The 18,386-nt window shown below is 54.9% G+C and overlaps 7 protein-coding genes across 7 annotated transcripts; 4 read left to right on the top strand and 3 right to left on the bottom strand.

The window, feature by feature from the left end:
* The first annotated feature begins 135 nt into the window (after positions 1 to 135).
* On the top strand, positions 136 to 2,370 carry HER10_EVM0011288 (uncharacterized protein). Its single transcript, XM_035480724.1, has 3 exons — positions 136 to 815; positions 879 to 951; positions 1,024 to 2,370. Exons 1-3 carry the CDS (start codon positions 724 to 726, stop codon positions 2,242 to 2,244), a joined length of 1,386 nt encoding a protein of 461 aa, XP_035330078.1. The 5' UTR covers positions 136 to 723; the 3' UTR covers positions 2,245 to 2,370.
* Positions 2,371 to 2,608: 238 nt separating this feature from the next.
* Positions 2,609 to 3,898, bottom strand: HER10_EVM0004768 (uncharacterized protein). Its single transcript, XM_035474401.1, has one exon. It carries the CDS (start codon positions 3,559 to 3,561, stop codon positions 2,764 to 2,766), a length of 798 nt encoding a protein of 265 aa, XP_035329258.1. The 5' UTR covers positions 3,562 to 3,898; the 3' UTR covers positions 2,609 to 2,763.
* A 1,144-nt stretch (positions 3,899 to 5,042) lies between these two features.
* Positions 5,043 to 5,862, top strand: HER10_EVM0007972 (uncharacterized protein; the record flags this gene model as incomplete). Its single annotated transcript, XM_035477510.1, has 4 exons — positions 5,043 to 5,184; positions 5,238 to 5,315; positions 5,392 to 5,472; positions 5,558 to 5,862. The coding sequence occupies 4 exons, from the start codon at positions 5,043 to 5,045 to the stop codon at positions 5,860 to 5,862; spliced, it is 606 nt and encodes a 201-aa protein (XP_035329677.1).
* Positions 5,863 to 5,999: 137 nt separating this feature from the next.
* HER10_EVM0002575 (uncharacterized protein) lies at positions 6,000 to 6,847 on the top strand (the record flags this gene model as incomplete). Its single annotated transcript, XM_035472281.1, is given in 3 exon segments — positions 6,000 to 6,055; positions 6,269 to 6,799; positions 6,817 to 6,847. 3 exon segments carry the CDS (start codon positions 6,000 to 6,002, stop codon positions 6,845 to 6,847), a joined length of 618 nt encoding a protein of 205 aa, XP_035329001.1.
* Positions 6,848 to 7,124: 277 nt separating this feature from the next.
* Positions 7,125 to 9,786, bottom strand: HER10_EVM0000293 (ZIP Zinc transporter). Its single transcript, XM_035470081.1, has 3 exons — positions 9,301 to 9,786; positions 8,833 to 9,033; positions 7,125 to 8,642 (listed from the first exon to the last, which is right to left on the bottom strand). Exons 1-3 carry the CDS (start codon positions 9,548 to 9,550, stop codon positions 7,564 to 7,566), a joined length of 1,530 nt encoding a protein of 509 aa, XP_035328743.1. The 5' UTR covers positions 9,551 to 9,786; the 3' UTR covers positions 7,125 to 7,563.
* Positions 9,787 to 13,433: 3,647 nt separating this feature from the next.
* HER10_EVM0007332 (zn 2cys6 transcription factor) lies at positions 13,434 to 17,103 on the top strand. The gene is made up of 6 exons (XM_035476891.1): positions 13,434 to 14,268; positions 14,467 to 15,062; positions 15,128 to 15,848; positions 15,933 to 16,048; positions 16,103 to 16,199; positions 16,256 to 17,103. The coding sequence occupies exons 1-6, from the start codon at positions 14,067 to 14,069 to the stop codon at positions 16,402 to 16,404; spliced, it is 1,881 nt and encodes a 626-aa protein (XP_035329595.1). The 5' UTR covers positions 13,434 to 14,066; the 3' UTR covers positions 16,405 to 17,103.
* HER10_EVM0008015 (phytanoyl-CoA hydroxylase) lies at positions 16,528 to 17,676 on the bottom strand (the record flags this gene model as incomplete). The annotated part of the gene is made up of 4 exons (XM_035477552.1): positions 16,528 to 16,566; positions 16,623 to 16,715; positions 16,777 to 17,496; positions 17,542 to 17,676. 4 exons carry the CDS (start codon positions 17,674 to 17,676, stop codon positions 16,528 to 16,530), a joined length of 987 nt encoding a protein of 328 aa, XP_035329681.1.
* Between the last annotated feature and the right edge of the window lie 710 nt (positions 17,677 to 18,386).

Raw genomic sequence — 18,386 nt, 5'->3', positions numbered from 1 at the left:
CAGCTCTCGCCAAGCTAGATGCGGCTGGATGTTATGTAGGCCTTTCGTAAATCGTAAACTCTTTATCGTCATGACTGCTGTCGAAGCACCACAGCACCGCAGCAAGACTCAAACCTCCCCAAGTCGGCGAACCCAGTCGACCGGGGCGCACCAGTGAGCTGCAGCGAGCCACAGACTAAGTCTAGCTCTTGGAGTCTTCGCGAACAATTCGGTCTGCAGGGTCGAGAAAGATTGAACCATAGAACTGTCCGGCCCCTGCTTGTTCTCTCGATAGCCAGCCACGCGGAGAGGCTTGTCAATTCTCAAACCGCGCCATTGTAGCCCTCGAACTGTCAGATATCAGCCCACCGGCTTTGTTGAAGACACTTGGAGCCAGTTTCGTAGCGGGCGGGCGCTGGAATACCTTCAAAGTCCGCGTCACACAGGATTCCCGTTCGGACTTTGTTTGAAGTTTTTCGGTGTCGTTAGTGAGTTCGTTGGGAAGCCCATATCGTTGTGGCATATCCCATATCAATCTTGTCGTGGGAGTACATCCAGATCTTTGCTCATCACCCATGTCCTTGGCACCATCACTTCTGAATCAGATTTACGGCATCGAAATTGGTTTGGGAAAGAACAATGCCATAGACCGTTGAGAGATCGTCCCAAGAAGTTTTACCCGGGATCGTCGGCGCGATTACATCTTTGTCGACCAGGGCATAGCGAAGGCAGTCATACATCACGATGGTATCCGGTAACGAGAGCTTCGGCGCCAGTCTGGAGCGTCAGAGTTGGATACACTACTCAATAGGGATGGCCTTTATCTTCCTCAGAATGTTCGTCCAGTAGGCCCTTGTCAACAGTCGGAAAAGAGCCAAGCTAACATATTCCCTCGATAGGTATGGGAGAGCAAAGAGGTTAGGTGGTGTCTCCAACTTTGAAGCCGACGACTTTCTCCAGATTCTCGCAGCAGTGTGTTCTACCGCGTGAAACATTCTCTCAAGAAATCGCACAAGCGGAAACTGACCCCTTATCGCGTGCTAGGTGCTCTTCACCGTCCTTGTAGCCCTCCTCAACATTATCACCGACGGAGGCGGCTCGAACCTCTACCCTCCAGAACTAGAAGGAACCTTCACCCAAGCCGAGATCGAAGACCGCATCCACGGCTCCAAGATTGTCCTCGTCTCGGAGCAGGCGATGTTGAACCTCATCTACGTCCTCAAAGCCTGCGTGCTGATCCTCTACACCCGCCTCACCCTCAACCTTGCCGCCCAGCGACTCGTACGCTGGCTAGCAATGTACGTCGCTCTCGGATGGACCGCGACGCAGATAACAATGTTCGCCGCCTGCCGTCCCTTCAGCGGCTACTGGGCCATGCCGCCACCCGACCCGCAGTGCACGACGTATGAGAACTACGCCATCCTCCAGGGCTGGTTCAACATCTCTTCCGACATACTGATGCTCATGATTCCCATTCCGCTCGTCTTTCGCATGAAGGTGCCCTGGAAGCAAAAGGTCGTTCTCCTATTTGTCTTCAGTCTCGGCATCTGCGTCATAGTCGCGGCGCTGCTCACCAAGATCTTCAACCTCTCCGACCCGTACAGTCCTACGTACATGCTGTGGTACATCCGCGAGGCGAGCGTCGCCGGCTACGTGTCGAACCTGCCGCTTGTCTGGCCGCTGCTGAGGGAGTGGTTCCCCTGGCTGCGGAATCTCAAGACTGCGGGCGTGCTTCCGACACCGTCTAATCAGGCAACGGGGCACCGGACGAAGCAGGATGCGAACATGTCGTCGGGTGTCACCGTTCACAGCACACACCGGGGGCCTGCGCCTGCGGGGGTGCCAAACTCGAGGAGACATACCTTTGAGGAGTTCGGGACCTGGCTCAGCGCCAGCGACCTCGAGCTGCAGAAGCCGGCGCGTGTTTTGAGGTCGACGGCAAGTCGGCGGCATATCTTGGAAGAGCACGATGATGAAGAGCCTGAGACCTCAGCTGTCGGAGAAGAGAAGAGCGGGAAGAGAGTGTCGATTGTGGCAGAGTACAGTGTTGGTGACGGGGAGAGCAGTATGGGGTCAAGCCCAGCGCCCCAGCTGTCGCCTTTGGAGACCGACCACGGCCTGATTGATTGGGAATACCAGCGTCGGAGTCGGTTTATGCGTAGGTCAGGAGCGACAGGCTCTACCGTTGGACATGGTCTGCTCGACTGGGAGGACCGAGACCGGAATCAGGTCGCAGCGAGTCGACCAAGTGATAACTCACCGTAGATGGTTTCCCTGCGGGATAGGCGACACTCGGGATTGGTTTACTGGCGTCTATGTTGGGTTCATTGTTTGGGAATACCCTGGGACTGCTTTCACGGCGTTACATTGTAGATATCGACATGCTAGGAGGGCCGGCACTCAGTCTGGCCGAGCATCTGTGCTCAATGATACTGATTATTCTCGATTACATACCACGGCCCAGATCGTTATTCTGTTGGTGTCGCAAATGGGGATGGTCAATAGACGGAATCATGTCCGCCGATTCGCTGCGCTGTGCCAGGGAGTCATGAAGGTTGTAAGAAGTATTCGTATTCGCGTGCCTCAAAGGGCAATGGTATCTATGAAAGGCATGAAAATCAGAATAACAGGGGTATCGAAACAATTCCAAACATCGCGCAACATCTTTCCGTCTTCGGCTCGTAGTCGTACTATTCGCATGGCTCGTCAAATTCCCGGCCGGCGGGATGTTCCTTATGCAGTACTCCCATCCAGCTTGCGGTTCAGGCATTCTTCCAGACCTGCTCAGTCCAACCAACTCCATGTGCCAGTGACTCTGCCTTCGTCCTTATTGGCCAATTTGTTGAATACCGCGGGGCTTAAATCGAGATCGGTCGGCGCACAGCCGGTGCATCGGTCCACAACGGTGACATCCACCGATCCCTCGCCATCACGCCGGACGCGGATCTTCTTGCCGCATAGCGGGTTATTGTTCGGATTGCCGCCGCTCTGCACATCGTCCCACAGGTAGTGCGACACCGAGACAATCATGTCGCTGTCGCTGCTCGTCTTTCCGCAGGCGCCTAGCCCAGGGGCATAGTACGTGAGGTCACCGGTGTGAACGTCCTGATTATTCGGAAGGGGCAAATCTTGCTTTCCTCCGCCACGCTTAGAGAGACCAAGACCGAGGGCGAGAGGGAGGATGAGCAGGAGCAGAACCGCTAGAGGCAAGACGACGAAGAGAAGGAATCGCTTTCGAGAGAGGCCGAGGTAGGTCTTCTGTGGCGGGAGCAGAGCATTGAAGCGAGCTGCTAGAGAGAGATGGGTCTTGGGTGCTGCCGTTGCGCCTGTAGCAACCGCCGCGCCGGTGGCAGGAGCGGTCAGATGGGCGTGATCATCTGAGCGTTGGGTATCCTCTTTCGCGAAGCCGCCTTCGTTCGTCGCCGTGGGAGCAGCAGTGGTGGTATTGTCGCGTTGGTGGCCAGCCGTCGCTGGAGCGAAGCGATCAAAGAACGAGCGACGCTTGTTGGTCGTGGGAGTCTCCCAGTCGGGGGTCTGGTAGGTTTGCGCCGGGCGCTGAATGCCTTGTTCCTCGTCGGTCATTGTAAGGGTCAGCGATTGTCGCAAGATGTTTCAATGCTGCAGGAGCGGTTGTGTGATATTGTTCAGCCGTCAAAGCCGGATCGAGGGCATTGTTCGTGATCAAAAGACGCTGTGCTGTGGTGTTTTGGCAGGTTGTAGGAACAGGTGAAGCTGTCTCGTATGCGCCAGAGAGGGATGTGAGCGATAAGAAACAATGGCAGGGGAAAACAAGAAAGAGAGGATGACGCTGGTGGTGGCAGTGATACTTTCGCCAGCCTGCAAGGTCACCAGCCTGTCAGGTCCTCGGGAAACCCTGATGACGAGGAAAGCCGGCGAACGGCAACTGGTTGGCGATGGCGACGATCTCCGTCCTTGCCGCCCGCCAGGATGGGAAACTTGATTTCGCGATGATTGTGGCTGGTGGGAACGAGGGGCACGTTGCAACGCAGGGGCCGTCAAGGTGCACCTTAACGCGCTTTAGGTCGAGGTGGCTGGAGACCTCTAGCTGTATGAGGTATAGCCCAAAGTACGTACTCCTGTGGACCTGCAGAAGCGTCGCTGGTGGGGCAAACCCTCCTTCCCTGATTTTGGGAACCGCCACCCACAATCTCACCACCGCTTCAACTCAAGCTCATCCATCATTGAGTGCTTCATGAAGCTCATGAGACTACCAGCAGCCGAAAGTTAGTCTTTGTGAGTCAAATGAGTCGAGCCAGACTACCAGGACGAAGTATAAGTACAGTTTTTCATTCCTATCCGATGCCGAAGAAAAAACTTCACCTGGCCCGGCTGCCTGCATGCAGTGCCCCCGCCAGATTCATTTCCTTGTCCAAGATGAAGCAACTGAATAGTGCTTCTTCTTTCAGTCATGGGAAACATTCGGTTTGAAGTTTCACACCATATTCTCTGAATCGAATTTGTTGATCAATTGTTGCGGACTGATGTCCCTCACATGTAATGCCGCTCTTGAGACATATTCGCTGCACCTCCCTGGTCATCTCAAGGAGTGTCGAAATAACTAAGAGAGACGGAGTTGATGCACGCTGAAGAGTAATTTCTTGATCTCCTTTATCTCTTTTTAGTTCGAAGTCTTCTACTCTCACTTCGCTCGACCTCCCCTGCAAAATTGTCTTCCGGCTCCAAGGAGCTGTGTCTCGCATTCAGCTCTCACATGAACCATCGCCAGGGGTATCATCGTGATCGAACAACGGTTCCCCGATCTCATCAATAAGTCCTTGGAACCTCAAAGCTCGACTGTACGCATAGATAGTCGTTTCACTATTCAACGAACGATGGCCCTCCTGATGGTGATGTTGGATGCCTGGCGTGCTTCTCTCTCATCCTCTTCAAGATTTCTTATATCAAGTCATCTTAATTGCCCATGCAACATCGTCCAAATTGTACATTCCTTCTAGTAATCCCAGAAACCTCCAATACTCCGTCAAGATTCATTCACCAACCCAGTTGCAATCATTTGTCTAATCACATAGTTGCAAGCCATCATGTTCTTCAGCTGCCGCGCCAAACAGCCCACGCCTCCGCCGCCCCGGCCGCACTGCGTCTACTCTGGCTGCGTCCATAAGGTCTTGAAATGCGAGGCACCGGCCAAAGCTAAGCGCATTCTCTCCATCTTTTGCAAAGATCGTGGGTTCAGTCTCCGCAGCCTGATGAAGAGCCCAGTCTAACGTCGTCTCGAGATGCCTGCCGATCGCGTACTGGTGAGAAGATGTGTACAAACCCCAAACAGCCTGGTTTATCCAAGTACTGCGAAGATCGTACGTTGCATTGCCTTGAGTCAATTACCTCTTCGACTGTCTGTACACGTTACTGACCATGTTCATCTGGGAGAAGACGGCCGCTGCCACCGTCAGGGCTGTACCAACCAGCGCATCTTCGCCGATGCAAACCAGGACTGGCCATATTGCCAAAGCCGTACGTTTCTCGTGACTCCCTCCTCCTTCATGTCGTATCTCTCATCGACAGTAATGCTGATCCTAGCGCTTCTCTGGCAATGCAGACACGTGCGCAACCTACGGATGCCACAACAAGCGAGCCACCAACTCCCAGATGTGCAGCTTCCACACGCCCATTTGCCTCATCCCCGCCTGCGGTCACCCGCGCGTCGGCGACGGCCTCTACTGCCCGAGTCATAGCTGCACCGACAAGGACTGCAATAGTGTCATAGACGGCGGCAACTGGTGCAGAGATCACCGGCTCTGCAAGACCGCGGGGTGTGACTCGCTGAGGGTGGTCTCGCCCGGTGGAACACACGAGGACGTTTGCTGGTTCCGTGAGTTTTCATCCACCGGGCCCTGGGCCTAGTCATCACATTTGAAGGACGGGAAAACTTACGTGGTCAACGCTCCAGATTTACCGACATCTTGCAACGCGACAGCCTGCGAAGCCACCGTCAGCGGCGGCGTCCACTTCTGCCCCCAGCACGAGTGTACATATCCGCCATGTCGAGAGCGCAAAGACAACACAGCAGATGCATCAAGACTCTATTGTGCCAGCCGTAAGACAACAAACTCGGGCCTACCTTCTTCGCGCAAAACTGGCTAACAAACCCCTCTCTCGCTCGGTTCCTAGACACCTGCCACGCCCAAACTTGCCCCCAACCAGCAGCAGACCTCGCAAACCCCTCAAAACCACCACACCAACCGAGCTTCTGCGTAGCGCACAAGTGCGCAGCAAGCCCAGAGTGTCCCCACCCTTCGAAACCGTCCAGCCGCCGCTGCGCACTCCACGCCTGCCTGTACCCGTCCTGCCCGGCCCCGCGCGCCGACGATCCGCTCCTCGTCTCCGCGAGCCAGTTCTGTACGGGCCACGAGTGCCGGGCTGCGGGATGTCACGGCGCCGCGAGACCGAACGCAAGTTTCTGCGACGCGGTCCACGCCTGCGTCGTTCCCGGGTGCCCTTCCCCGCGCGGAGTTGGTACCAGTGGCGAACTCGGAGCCGGTGGCTCCGGATCGGTATGCTGCGCCTTACACACGGCTATGATTGCCCGCGACACCGCGGGCTGGAGCACTGCTACCGAGCGCAAGAACGTGCCCACGCCGCCTTCCTCCCCGCTGCCGCAGAGACAGAAGCAAAGATTCCCGTACCTCAGTCAGACGGAGGAGGCGCTGGGAATGCGGTTCAAGGAAGAGAGAGAGAGGCATGATCAGGAGGCTAGACTTGCGGAGGAGACGAGGGCTTGGCATGCTGTTACCACGGCTGCTGCTGCTCGGGGCGGAAACGGTGAGATTGAGGTTGTTGGGTGTGTGCCGTTGCCAGGGGGGTTGGAGACAAGGGGCAAGAGGCATAGGGCTAAGAGAAGGGGGAGTTATGATAGTGGGGTCGCGCCTAGTCCGACGGTGAGTGAGGGAACTTCACCGAGTGACTTTACGTTTGTGAGTTGAGGGTTGTGTGGAATACGAGGTGGATAGGGCCTGGATGATCCAGGACAGTGAATGATGAGAAAGGGGGAAGGGGGAGGGGGGGAGAAGGTGAGAGAGAGTGAGTATTGGGAGACAATCATAGAGACTCGACATAGACAGTGCTGGACGGTCATCTGTTTCGATCGGCACTTGAAAAGTAGTCTTATCCACATCATTTTCTAAATTTTCATAATCTAAGTAACGTATCGCACTAATACTACTTTGAACGAGCGGACGGCTTCATAGACGAAACCAAACGTAGAGCAAATAACGAAGCACTCTGACCGACAACTCTCTCTCAAGCGGCAGTCTTCCAAAGAACGAGATACACCAGTTTTCAAGATTCATGCAAACAGATGACAGAGGTTGTTGTACATAAGCACAAACCCAGCTGCTGAATGGAAAATTGAAATCGAGACAACGCGGTAAGGGGTCGGCTCGCGCCATCCACTTATGCAGCATCGCCGTCTAACCCTGAATGAGACACCTCACCGTGTCTCTTCAGGTGCAAGAGGGTCACAGACGACTCAACAGGAGACCACCAGGCAGGAAACCGGTGTCACCATCGATCCAGACTGTTCCCCCTTAGCCTCGGGGGATCCACCTAGGCCCACGCTCCGACAAGACTCATGCCAAAGGCGCCAAAGAAGACGAGCACGCAAGCCCAGACGCGCTTCGAGCCCCTCAGGACACGCCAGCTCTCATCGGACAGGAAATCCTCGGCCAGAAGTTCGATCAGCGCGGCAAAGACCAGCAACCCAGACGAGATGGCATTCATGGTGCCGACGAGGATGAGGCCAAACTCCGAGTCCGGGCTGTAGAGGCGGTGGGTCGCGAGACCGATGGCCTGGCCGATGGGCGTGGTGCAGCCGTACGCAAGGGCCATCATCCAGGGCTGGAGGCTGCCCTGGGGCCAGTCAATGTTTGCGATGCGGGAGCCCAGGGCGAGGCCTTCAAAAGTCTGGTGGAAGGCGATGGCGATGAGGAGGATGACGAACTCGTGACCGACGGAGACGGAGAGGGTCATGCCGATGAAGACGGAGTGGAATAGGATACCGACTTCGAGCATCATGCACTGGAGGATGTCCTTTTGGTGCTGCTGTGCCGGGGTCAGGACGATTCCGCCGTTGGAGTTGACTTGCACGGCGCGGTTCTCCTCGTCAACGATGACGCGCTTCTCGACGCGCTGCTGTTGCTGCCCCTGATCGGTTTCATCGCCAGCCTCGGGTTGGTTCGGGGCGAGTACGGCGTCATCGGGGCGGCAGCTCATCTGGCGGGCAGGGGAGAAGACCATCTCGATGATGGTGACGAGGAAGATGCCGGCCAGGGCGATGGCGCCCGGCATGGCGGGGTAATCCTCGACCCAGAAGGAGCTCAGACATGGGTTGCCGAGAAGGGTGAAGGCCGTCGGGAGGAGGTGAACGAAGGCGGTGGCGAGGAGGACGCCGGTACCGAAGTGGCGGACAGCGAAGAAGAAGGTACGGGGGATTCGGATGGCGGGGATACTCTTCGCGATGAGCGGGAAGGCGCAGGCGAGGAAGGAGGTTGCGAGGATGATGAAAAGGGCGCCGACGTGGAGGGGCGTGTTGTAGGCATCTTCGTCGCCGAGGCCGCCAGTCGGGCAGGTTGAGCGGGCGGTAATGCGGTCGTGGTCGTGAGTGTGGGCGTGGCGCTTGGTGATGGCTTGGGATATTGTCAGCTTACATTGTGTTGAGGCATTGGTGATGAATAAGGAGGAGTGAGGTGAGTCTAAGTCAGATGAGGCGCAATGGGGTGAGATGAGATGAAATGAGATTTGTATATTGATACGTGTAGGCAATGGGTCGATAGGGCCCGTCTTCCGAGAGACCTTGATGAAGAGAGATCGACTTACAATGAGTAGTTTCTTTGGTCGCGACAAGGAAAGACGCGACAGCCTCGGGGCTCTTGAGGGCAGAGATGATGGCTGAGCAGCCAATGACGGACATGATCCAGCTCACCCAGCCCCAGAGGGCGGAGCGGGCGGGCGCAGAGGCCCAAAGGAGAGGTGTATGGTCATCACCACCATGCACCTTTTTGTTTCGGGGATGGAAACCTGGGGAGGATTAGTTTGCATTTAAGAATGCTGTGTGTGGTTGAATGTCGTTGATAATGCCTGCCGATGCCGCATGCACACCGAGAGCGGTGAGAGCGGTGAGTGAGGTGAGTGAGGTGAGTGAGGTGAGTGAGGTGAGTGAGGTGAGTGAGGTGAGTAATGGGAGAGAGACCTTGAGGTCGTTGGTCCCAGTCTCCGCATCAGCGCAACCACGACATCACCAGCATCAACCCAAAACAACATAAACCACGAACGTTCAAGACTCACCGTGTTTCCACCCTCCCGAAACGCGCAGCCTCCGATCGGGCTGCAGACGTGGCAACGTCTGGTAATTCATGTCGTCACCCCGGCCGTCGGATCCATCGCCGGCGCCGCCCCGGGCCCTGCGTTGCTCGCGGGCGTTGGCAATGCCGTTCAGATCCTCGCAGGTGGTGAGGTCGGCAGACAAGAAGGGCGGGTTCTGGTTCCAGTCTGGATGCTCCAGCGTGATGTCGTCGTTGCGCGAAGGGCAGTTCATCGTGGGCGAGAACGACCTTTGGCTGTGGTTGTTTTTCTACGGGGGGAACTAGAGTCCTTTCGTTGGGTCGATTGGAACTTGTCGTCGGTACTGTCTACTTGCTGTCGGGCTCGATTTGGTATGATTTGATGTGGTGTCTTGTTTGATCGGAATCGTAAGAGGATGGAGTTATGAGAATAAGAAGATGGAGATGGAATCACACGAGTCAATCTTTCGAGGTCACTGGGGATCAAGGTACCTTAGTACCTCGAGGTCGTCAATTTAGGTACCTTGAGGTAATGGTGGGGGCCTCGCTGTGGTGTCAAGTACTTTCGCACCCAACTACATATAGGCAGTGACATCCAGTCGCCGTTCTCTTCGCAACCTTGAGGGAGCCGGGTGCAGCAGGGCCCCAAGCCTCAGGGGGGAAGAGGAACCTTGAAAGACCTGGCCCGACTGGCTGTCCCTAACTGTGCCGTCTTCGGGATCTAGAAATTTTTAGAGCAGCGGGGCGGGAACTTGCTTCGGCCAAATGCGGAAGCGAGTCACACAGCCAGTCTCAGCCTCAGCATCACTCATTCTGTAATCCCTAAGTACCTACTTCCACTCAGGCAATGAATGAGAATGAAAGCCGTGTTTGAACGTGGCTGCCGGGGCCGAGGAGGGGCTCCTGGGCGGACGGAGGACTGTGCCGGTGGGACTCTGCACTTCATGCTCGTAGTGAACTCCGTAAGGTACTGTGTAAACCGTAAACACAATCTTCGCGAAACTCGGACACCGGTGTTGACTGGAGACTCTCGGAAGACGGCAACAAGTCAGATACTTCGGACGGTCAATTTGAGCAATGCTCATGCTTGCTGTAGTCTGTTCATCATGACTCTCATCCCCTCCTCTCAGTCGTTCACTCAAGGTCACCTGTGGTGGGCTTGGCTGACGATGATGACCTCGTTGCGTATCACTGCTAGCAACCCCAAATCCAATCATCAACACCCTCTCCGTAACCTCTTCGCGCCGAGGATAAACAAGCCATCACCACTACCGGTAATGCATATATCCCCCCCTTTCTCCCCAATCTCAAACCGTTCGCCCGCATCACTTAGACCCCGCGAAAAGAACGTCACTGCATATAGAGCACCCGGTTCTTCCCATAGTCGCATTGCCTACCACCCAGTGATGGGCGTTCCCGCTTACCCCATGGGGCTGAGTGCTCCCGCTCTATTCCGAAGCCCAGGCCGCAGGACTAGAGATAGCCGACAGCAACAGATAGCGGATAAGTCAGATTCAACTCCTTCTCTGTGGCTGCGGTCGGTCGCTGCTTCGCGTGTGCTCGACTTCGTGTCTTGACTTTGACTGCAATCTCTGCTTCTCTCGCTGTGACAAGGCCAGGTGTCATGCCCTGAAAGGTGCCCAGGCCTCAGACCGCCCGGTGCGAGGTTAGAGACGCGTCAGTTGACTTGGCCCTGGCTTCTTGGCTGCACCTTGGCCACTGGTCACCGTTTCTACGAGGTAGTGTAATTTCAGCCCTTGAGTCTTGGCCTTTGGCTACAGCCTACAAGTCACACAATTGCGTCCGGTGCCGGAACCACTTCGAGTAGAGGGCAATCGGACCCGGAGATGGAGCAGAACCAGCAAGTCGACCCGGGTCAATTGCGTGTCGCCGCGGGTCTTCGGATCCGAGAGCCGTCTTGTCATGGGGTCATGTGCTTGCCGGTGACCGAATGCTCGGAGACCGGCGCCGGTTCGATGTTAACTGCAAGGATGTCTCATCCTCTTCGGCTACCATACAGATAGCTGCAGTTTCTGATTGTCAAGGAAGTAGGCCTAAAGTGCTCAAGACATGACGATCGATTTGGGCTGGAAATGACACTCCTCTTAATCGTTCAGTTGGGCGAAGGAATGCTTAGACGCAAAGCACTGGATGATCTCGAAATCAGGAAAGATCGCAGCGAAAACCAAATCTGGGTCGCTAGGTTCTCAGATCAGGTACGTACTGAGAGTACGCCACTCCTAATCAAGGTTAGCTTGGCCCAAGAGAGGCGATTACATAAGAGCTCGGTGCCCCACCAAAGGTTAGCCAATCAGTGACATTCCGTTAGTCATATCCTTCCGATCACATGAGAGTGAGCCAAAGGGGCATGGAGACCGTAATGACCTTTGTGAACTGAGCTGAGGAGGATGAGGATCAGGGTCGACGAAGAGTGATAGGTCAAAGTCTCTGGGTTTCTGGAATACTTCTGTAGCCACCAAGAAGACATTTCTCAATTTGGTGTCCGTTCTACACAGTTGCTTTAACACCCTTGTGGGGGCGGCAACAAACGGTTTTGACAAGTCACTGAGTGGAGCTGAGCGAAGGCTGATAGAAAGTCGGATGAAAATGCAAAGCTTACGGGCCATCTCGAGCGGTTCATTCGCACATTTTCCAAGTCATTGGAAGCCAGGTTACATAGAGTGTCTCGTTTATTGATCACTACTCTGAGTCCCGTACGGTGAGGTGGCTCACCCTTCACCGGCGACATCCTGACGGCATGCTCACCAGATCTCACCGTGAAAAGGGAGTTGTTTATAGACCCCAACTCAGTCAAACCCCTGAACTCAGTTAGGGACTTGTCTTCCACAGTGCAACTCATGAAAGAATGGTATCGAATACCGTGGGCATTGATGACCACCTCTCACGAGGGCAATGAAGGTTCCTTGGACTTCAGGTTTCGTCAGAGGTGAGCTCTGCACTTCGGTACCATGGTTTTATGAGCCTGCTATGATTCACTATCACCAGATGGAGCTCATCGAATTGCTATCCAATATAGAGGCTTCATGGGTTGGTATGTGCATGAGATGTCTCGACGCTCTCAATTTACTTGCGACTCACCTTCATGTCAGGTGCAACGAGATATGGCCACTTTGGCAACGTCCTTCATCGGATTTCGAGTTAGGCACAATTCGATTCCTTATAGTGAGGCGTGCGTTCGCGGTGCGCTAGTGCCTCTTCACTATGCTTACGATGCTCAAAGACATCTCGTCTAGTCACCTTCTGCCATCATTGGCGATGGATCTGGCCAGATAGATCTGACCCTTGAGTATCGTAGGCAGTGTCTTGTGTAGCAAAATGAGATAGCTGACCCCTGTTCGCAATATCACCTTAAATCAACTCAATCATGTTGGCAGGCCATGAGTGAGATGAATGATCATGAGTTGTCGCCCAATGCCAGAGCATGTGCCTCAATGTTGTGGTAGATGTTCAGGCTACTTGAATCGCATCGTCTTCGGCTTAAAGCTCGGAATCCCCTAAGGTTCACCAGAACCGGGCTATATTTGAGGCCGCCATGATTCTACTCAGGGCGGCGCAAGACCTCTGGTAGTGAGTAATCGCTGCGAAGTTGTTCGTGATCGTTGACGTATGCTTGCGATAGAGAGCAAATCGAATGCGATGGGTGGATGTGCCTTGACGAGGAGGATACCCCGGACGTCCCACATTTATCTTTGCGGGCATGGCTAGAGAATCTTGGGTAGGTTAGGAATTACTGAAACTGGCTCACTCGAAAGGGGTGATGAGTTGAGAAATCGCTCTGGTTTGGTCACGGGCTGAGTGTGGGCGGCTGAAGTTCCCATTAGATACTATTCACCATCGGAGGAATAAACCTCATAGAGATGTCGCACTTAGGATGGCGACATGAGGTCCCCAATCTAGGTAAACGGCGGCGATTGCGTTCTAGATTTGTCTTAACTGGTGCCCTGTTGTCGGGCACTGGCGCAGAGCCCGATAGCCTGGCCGGAGATCGGGCGGGATTTTGACCGGACTCTCGGAAAGCTCCTTCGTGGCGGCCTTATAAGTACCTCCGTAGTATCTCTTCCTCGCAGCCGTTATTGGATCTTGAATGGTTCTCGGGGTCTTCTGTTGTTTATGACTCGAAGTACCCCTCAGCTGCAGAGGTGTTCTCTCCGTCGGGCCGTCAACATCACTGGAGACTTCTTGACAATGATAGCTTCAGTTGGCCAACCTACTCCGACTTACACCTAGAACCGGGGAGACTCTGATTGATATGGATACCCTGCTCAACAACAGGACCATTGGGCGACGAAGGGAAAACGTGACACAAAACAAGTCATGGTTTCGACCACACTTCCTTTCTCGAAGGGGGGCTCACCCCGCAATTTATCCCCCGCCTAGCGTCGATCCCGAGCCCCGACCAAGCGCTCCCCATGTCTTCAAAAGGCCATGTATCCCGCGGGATTCAACTCTCTTCATTCCACCCCCGCAAAATCGTACGGTCGTCTGCTCACCCCGCTCCCATTCCGGCAAGCAAACCCACCGCCAACGGCCCATTCAGAGTCGAGTTGATTACTCTCCGAGGTAAAGGCAGAGAGAAGCGTCAACGGCAAACAAGGGCACAGTCACACACCGCAATACACCTAGGAGATACCCGAACAGATGGGCTCACAGTCGGATGACTTTCGGACTTTTGCGTAGACCTCGGCGGGCGAGAGAGGATACGAGTAAACATAAGGCTCCGATCCCCTCCTCCGGCGGTCGGGACCGTACATGAAGCCCCGACGCTGCTGTGACGCCTGCCGGCGGCGTCACCGTAAATGTGTTGTCCAACCCGGCGCGACGGGTTGCGGCGCCTGCTTCGAGGCCGATCTCGAGTGTCACTTTGACACGACTTTACGCTTTAAGCATGCGCCGGGTAGCTCCAGAAAGGCAGCTCTCTCCGAAGACAGAGTTCAGAAGGCGGATCACCGAGGTTTGACTTGACCTTCCTTTCTCAGATGATGCTTTACCGCGCCCACCCTTCCCGTCGGGCCCTTCGGGCCCTCTGCTAGCCCCCGCCTCCCCGAGGTGACCTTTTCAGCTTTTGTCTTTCGCACCCCGTCTCGTTTTTGTTCATTTGCCGATCACTCAGTCCCTCCATGCGCGTCAGGAACTTACTCTTCTTGTCCAGCCCGACGCAAGAGCGAAGTAAGTCGTCTAGACGACGAAACATCCGAGGCATCCTCATCACCGGCCGTCCAGTCCGTTCGCACAGCGGGCGACAGAAGCAACAGCTTTACATCTCACCCATCCCCGCACGGCTTGACGCCATATGAAGGACAGCTCAACTTCGACTACTCACCGCCGGCAACGCACGCGTTCCGGGCCGAGGCCCCGGCACAACGATTCACCGGACACGGGTCTCACGGCGACGGTAGTGCGCCCATCGGCTTTGTGTTGAACAGCGGGCCGCCGCAGGAAAGCCGACAACACCGGGATAGCTTCGCGTCAAGCCCCGGGTATCTCGACTCCGCGCGAGATGGCATCACCTCGGATAGCGGACAGTGGCAATCGGGAGAGGTGCAGCCACAGCTCCAGATTTCATATCTCTTAGGGGACTCGCCGTCAACGCAGGCCGGGTCTTCACACCAGATTGCCTCGGAGCGTGCTGAGAGTCTCATTTCGGATGCGGAATTCCGTATTCAGCCCGTGGACCCCGAGCATTGCGGATTTACCGGACGCCAGGCCTTCTTATTTCGCACGTACATCTTGAGAATAGCGCCTTCAGTGAGTGATCTCTTACACCATTTCCGTCTTTCCACCGATGACACCAGAGTGTCTAATGATCCCAGATTGATGCGTGCCACGATGCTCGCCCCTTCACGCTTGAAGTCCCCCGCCTTGCCCTTCGCAAGCCGATCTTGCTCAACGGCATCTTCGCCCTAGCCAGTCGTTTCGACACGCAGGGGAACGACGATACAAACGAAAAGTCGGATCTGGAGAGCACGTACTACCACAATCGCTGCATCGAACTGCTCATTGAAGCATTCTCCCAACCCCCGGAGACGTGGGACTCGATTCTGCTAACGGCTGTCGTGATCATGCGGCTCTACGAAGAGTACGACAACGAGACAGACTCCCACTATCACCACCTTCGAGGCACGAGGAACCTGCTCAATCACGACGCTATTGCCCGTTTCGTAACGCAGGGCGGGCTGGCTGAGGCCGCGAGCTGGGTCCACCTACGACAAGCACTCTATGTGTTCCTAGTTCGCAGGACGCCAATCGAGATTTGCCTAGAAAACTTTGAGAGGTCTTCTACGTTCAGAAGCAACGACGACACCGCGCATGCGAACCGAATCGTGTACCTGTTTGCGAAAGTGCTGAAACTCTTCTTCCCGGAAGACGGATCGGGATTCAGCACGAGCAGCTCAGAGACTTGGGAGGAGTTACAGAATGACGTTGACGTGTGGTTCAAAGAGAAGCCACTATCTTTCCAGCCCCTTTTCTATGAACGGGCGGATGTGGCCAAGGGAAGACCGTTCCCGACCTTGTGGATGGCCGCAGATCCAGGTATGAACCTTCACATAACAAACGCTGCTCTGTTCCTCTTGACTTTATGGAGTAGGAGAGTCACTGACAGCAAGGCTCACGTAGGCACTGTTGCACTCGGGTATTACTACGCTTCGAAAGCGATATTTTCCTTCCAAGATTACAACAGCTCAAATCCGACAGCAGGATTTGAGGGAACGAAGAAGAGGATGGACAGTGAGGTGAGTTGCGATCGAAAGAAACGCACATCATGCACTCTACTAAACATCGCATAGCGTGAAATCACGTTCTCTCTATGTATGCTCATGGGCTTGGCCCGGTCCAATGAGGCTGTTAACGCATACTACTTGCCCGCACATATGCTGTCCTTGTGTAAGTCGACCGACATGATGTACGTGCTAGTTCCGTGATTCTGACGCTTCTCTTAGGCGGCCATTTAATAAGACATCCGCTCGAACGAGAACATACAATCAAGTACCTCGCACAAGTAAGGACCATCGTCCAATGGAAGACAGGGGCGTTGGTAAAGACTTTGAAGGAGCAATGGTCACAACTTGATAGCTTTCAATCAAGATGACTCAATTTCACTGGCTATGTATCATGGTCGTTGTCGACTCTATCTCTTCTCTTCACACAATTTTGCATCGCGGATGCGTGGGTCAGGACGTTCTCGGCATCCCGCGCAACAGCCCTAGTCGGGTTAAACGCCATCATTGAAGCTGTAATGCTTATCCCAGCGCTAATGTCTGTTAGAGACGTTCTTCAAACAAGGCAAGTAGGCAGAATATGACTTACAGTATCCCATGGGCGGCGCTTGTCGACGAAGCGCAGGTCCGTTCCAAGTCGGATGCGCCCCTCGGGATCGTAGTTCTTGGTTGAAGCATGAATCTAATATCGCAGTCAGCAATTCGCAAACATACTTCCTGATGTAAAAGCGGAGAAAACTTACCATGTGCGCTGAATGGAAGACAACATCGCCAGCCTCGTACGCGCTCACCAGCCACTTCTTCCCATACCGTCGTCCAAAGTCCGCCGGCCCATCACACAAGAACCCCGTGCTCATCATATTCGCATTGAACGCATTCTTTGTCTCCTCGTCGCTCATTCCGGCCGCCTTAGCCTTCGTTGTAAACTCGTTTTCAATCTCCTCTCCAAGCTTCTCGCCGTCCTGCATGTAAATCAACCCGCCGCCCTCGAGCCGGACGTCTCCGATCGGCACCCACGCCGTCACGGACGTCGGCTCGCCGTAGCGCATGAAGGACTGGTCATAGTGCACGCCAATGGCCTTGTTGCCTGGGGTGTTGTTGCGGAGGAGCGTGCGCTTTACGGTTAGGGTGTTCTCGTCACCCCAGCCCGTGAACTCGGCGACGAAGTTGCGGAGGACCGGGTGGTTGCAGAAGCCCCGGACTGAGCCGTCCTCGGAGCCGGCATACCAATCCTCGGTATGCGCCTTGAGCGCCGCCTCGGTGAAGATCTCGGAGCGATCCGTCTCGCCTGGCGCCGCGTTCTTGACGCTGCCGGCGCCGATGCCTGGGTAATCCGCGGCTGACTTTGCGTCGTCGAAGATGCCTTCTCGCGGAGACGTGCCGGGCTTGATCACGCCTGAAGGGGCGAGGGAGTTGAAGTATGATTCGCGTGCGGAGAGCACGTCTTCGCGGGGGATGAGGCCCTTGATGAGTAGGTAGCCGTGTTGACGGTACCGTTGGCGGAGGACATCGAAGTTTTCTGTGAGGTGGGATTGAATGAGGGGTTCGACTTCGTTGGCAGAAAGGAGGTCATCGTTGACGTGGAGTTGGACACCGTTGATGGTAGGAGGGGCATCAGGCGTAGGTGACTCGGCGTGAGGCATTGTGAAGATTCGAGAGAGTTTCAAGAGAGATATCTACTAGTTATGGCGTTGATGATGAGGGCGAGTTGAAATGTAGAGTATTCACGACCAGAATATAGCACTTTGAGAAAGTAAAAAGACATAAAATCAAATTCGCAGGATCGCAGTCATCGCTCAAGAGTTCTGAATCCCCTTATATACCCTCCGTCATTCACATCTCCAGGTCCCTCATTGGGGAAGTTCGTCGCCCAAGAGTGGCGTCCTCACGCATCCACGAGCATCTCGTGAAAGGGAATATAACCCGCGGGAAACCCATGAGGCAACTAGTCGGCGGAAAGTTACCGAATCAGGCTTAACCGGCGGGAACGCTGGCCATCCCTCATCCCCATCTGTCCCATCTTTCCCCGCATTTCGTGCATTTCGAAGCAAATCCGGCCCCGCGCTTGACGTTGTCACTGCTCCACCTTGCCTGTTACGGACAGCCGGAACGCGGGCTCTGCCAGATTAGCGACCAAGATAGCATTGGATGGGCTGTGTTTCGCGCTTTTGTGGCAGACCTGGCAAGATGGAGGGTCAAGAGGGTGTTTAGAATGGATAGCTGTCTCCAATGGTTCGGTCTAAGTGGGATCCCCGGGATTTGAAGCATGGGGGACCTCAGTTGAAATAGGCAAGATCTCGCCGGCGGGATGAAGAGTTCCGTGACGTGCCCGAGGCTGATGGTCTCGGAATGT

This window comes from Colletotrichum scovillei (assembly GCF_011075155.1).
Source record: "Colletotrichum scovillei strain TJNH1 chromosome Unknown Contig00009, whole genome shotgun sequence".
Classification (NCBI taxonomy): domain Eukaryota; kingdom Fungi; phylum Ascomycota; class Sordariomycetes; order Glomerellales; family Glomerellaceae; genus Colletotrichum; species Colletotrichum scovillei.
This window is presented reverse-complemented; position numbering and strand designations above follow the sequence as displayed.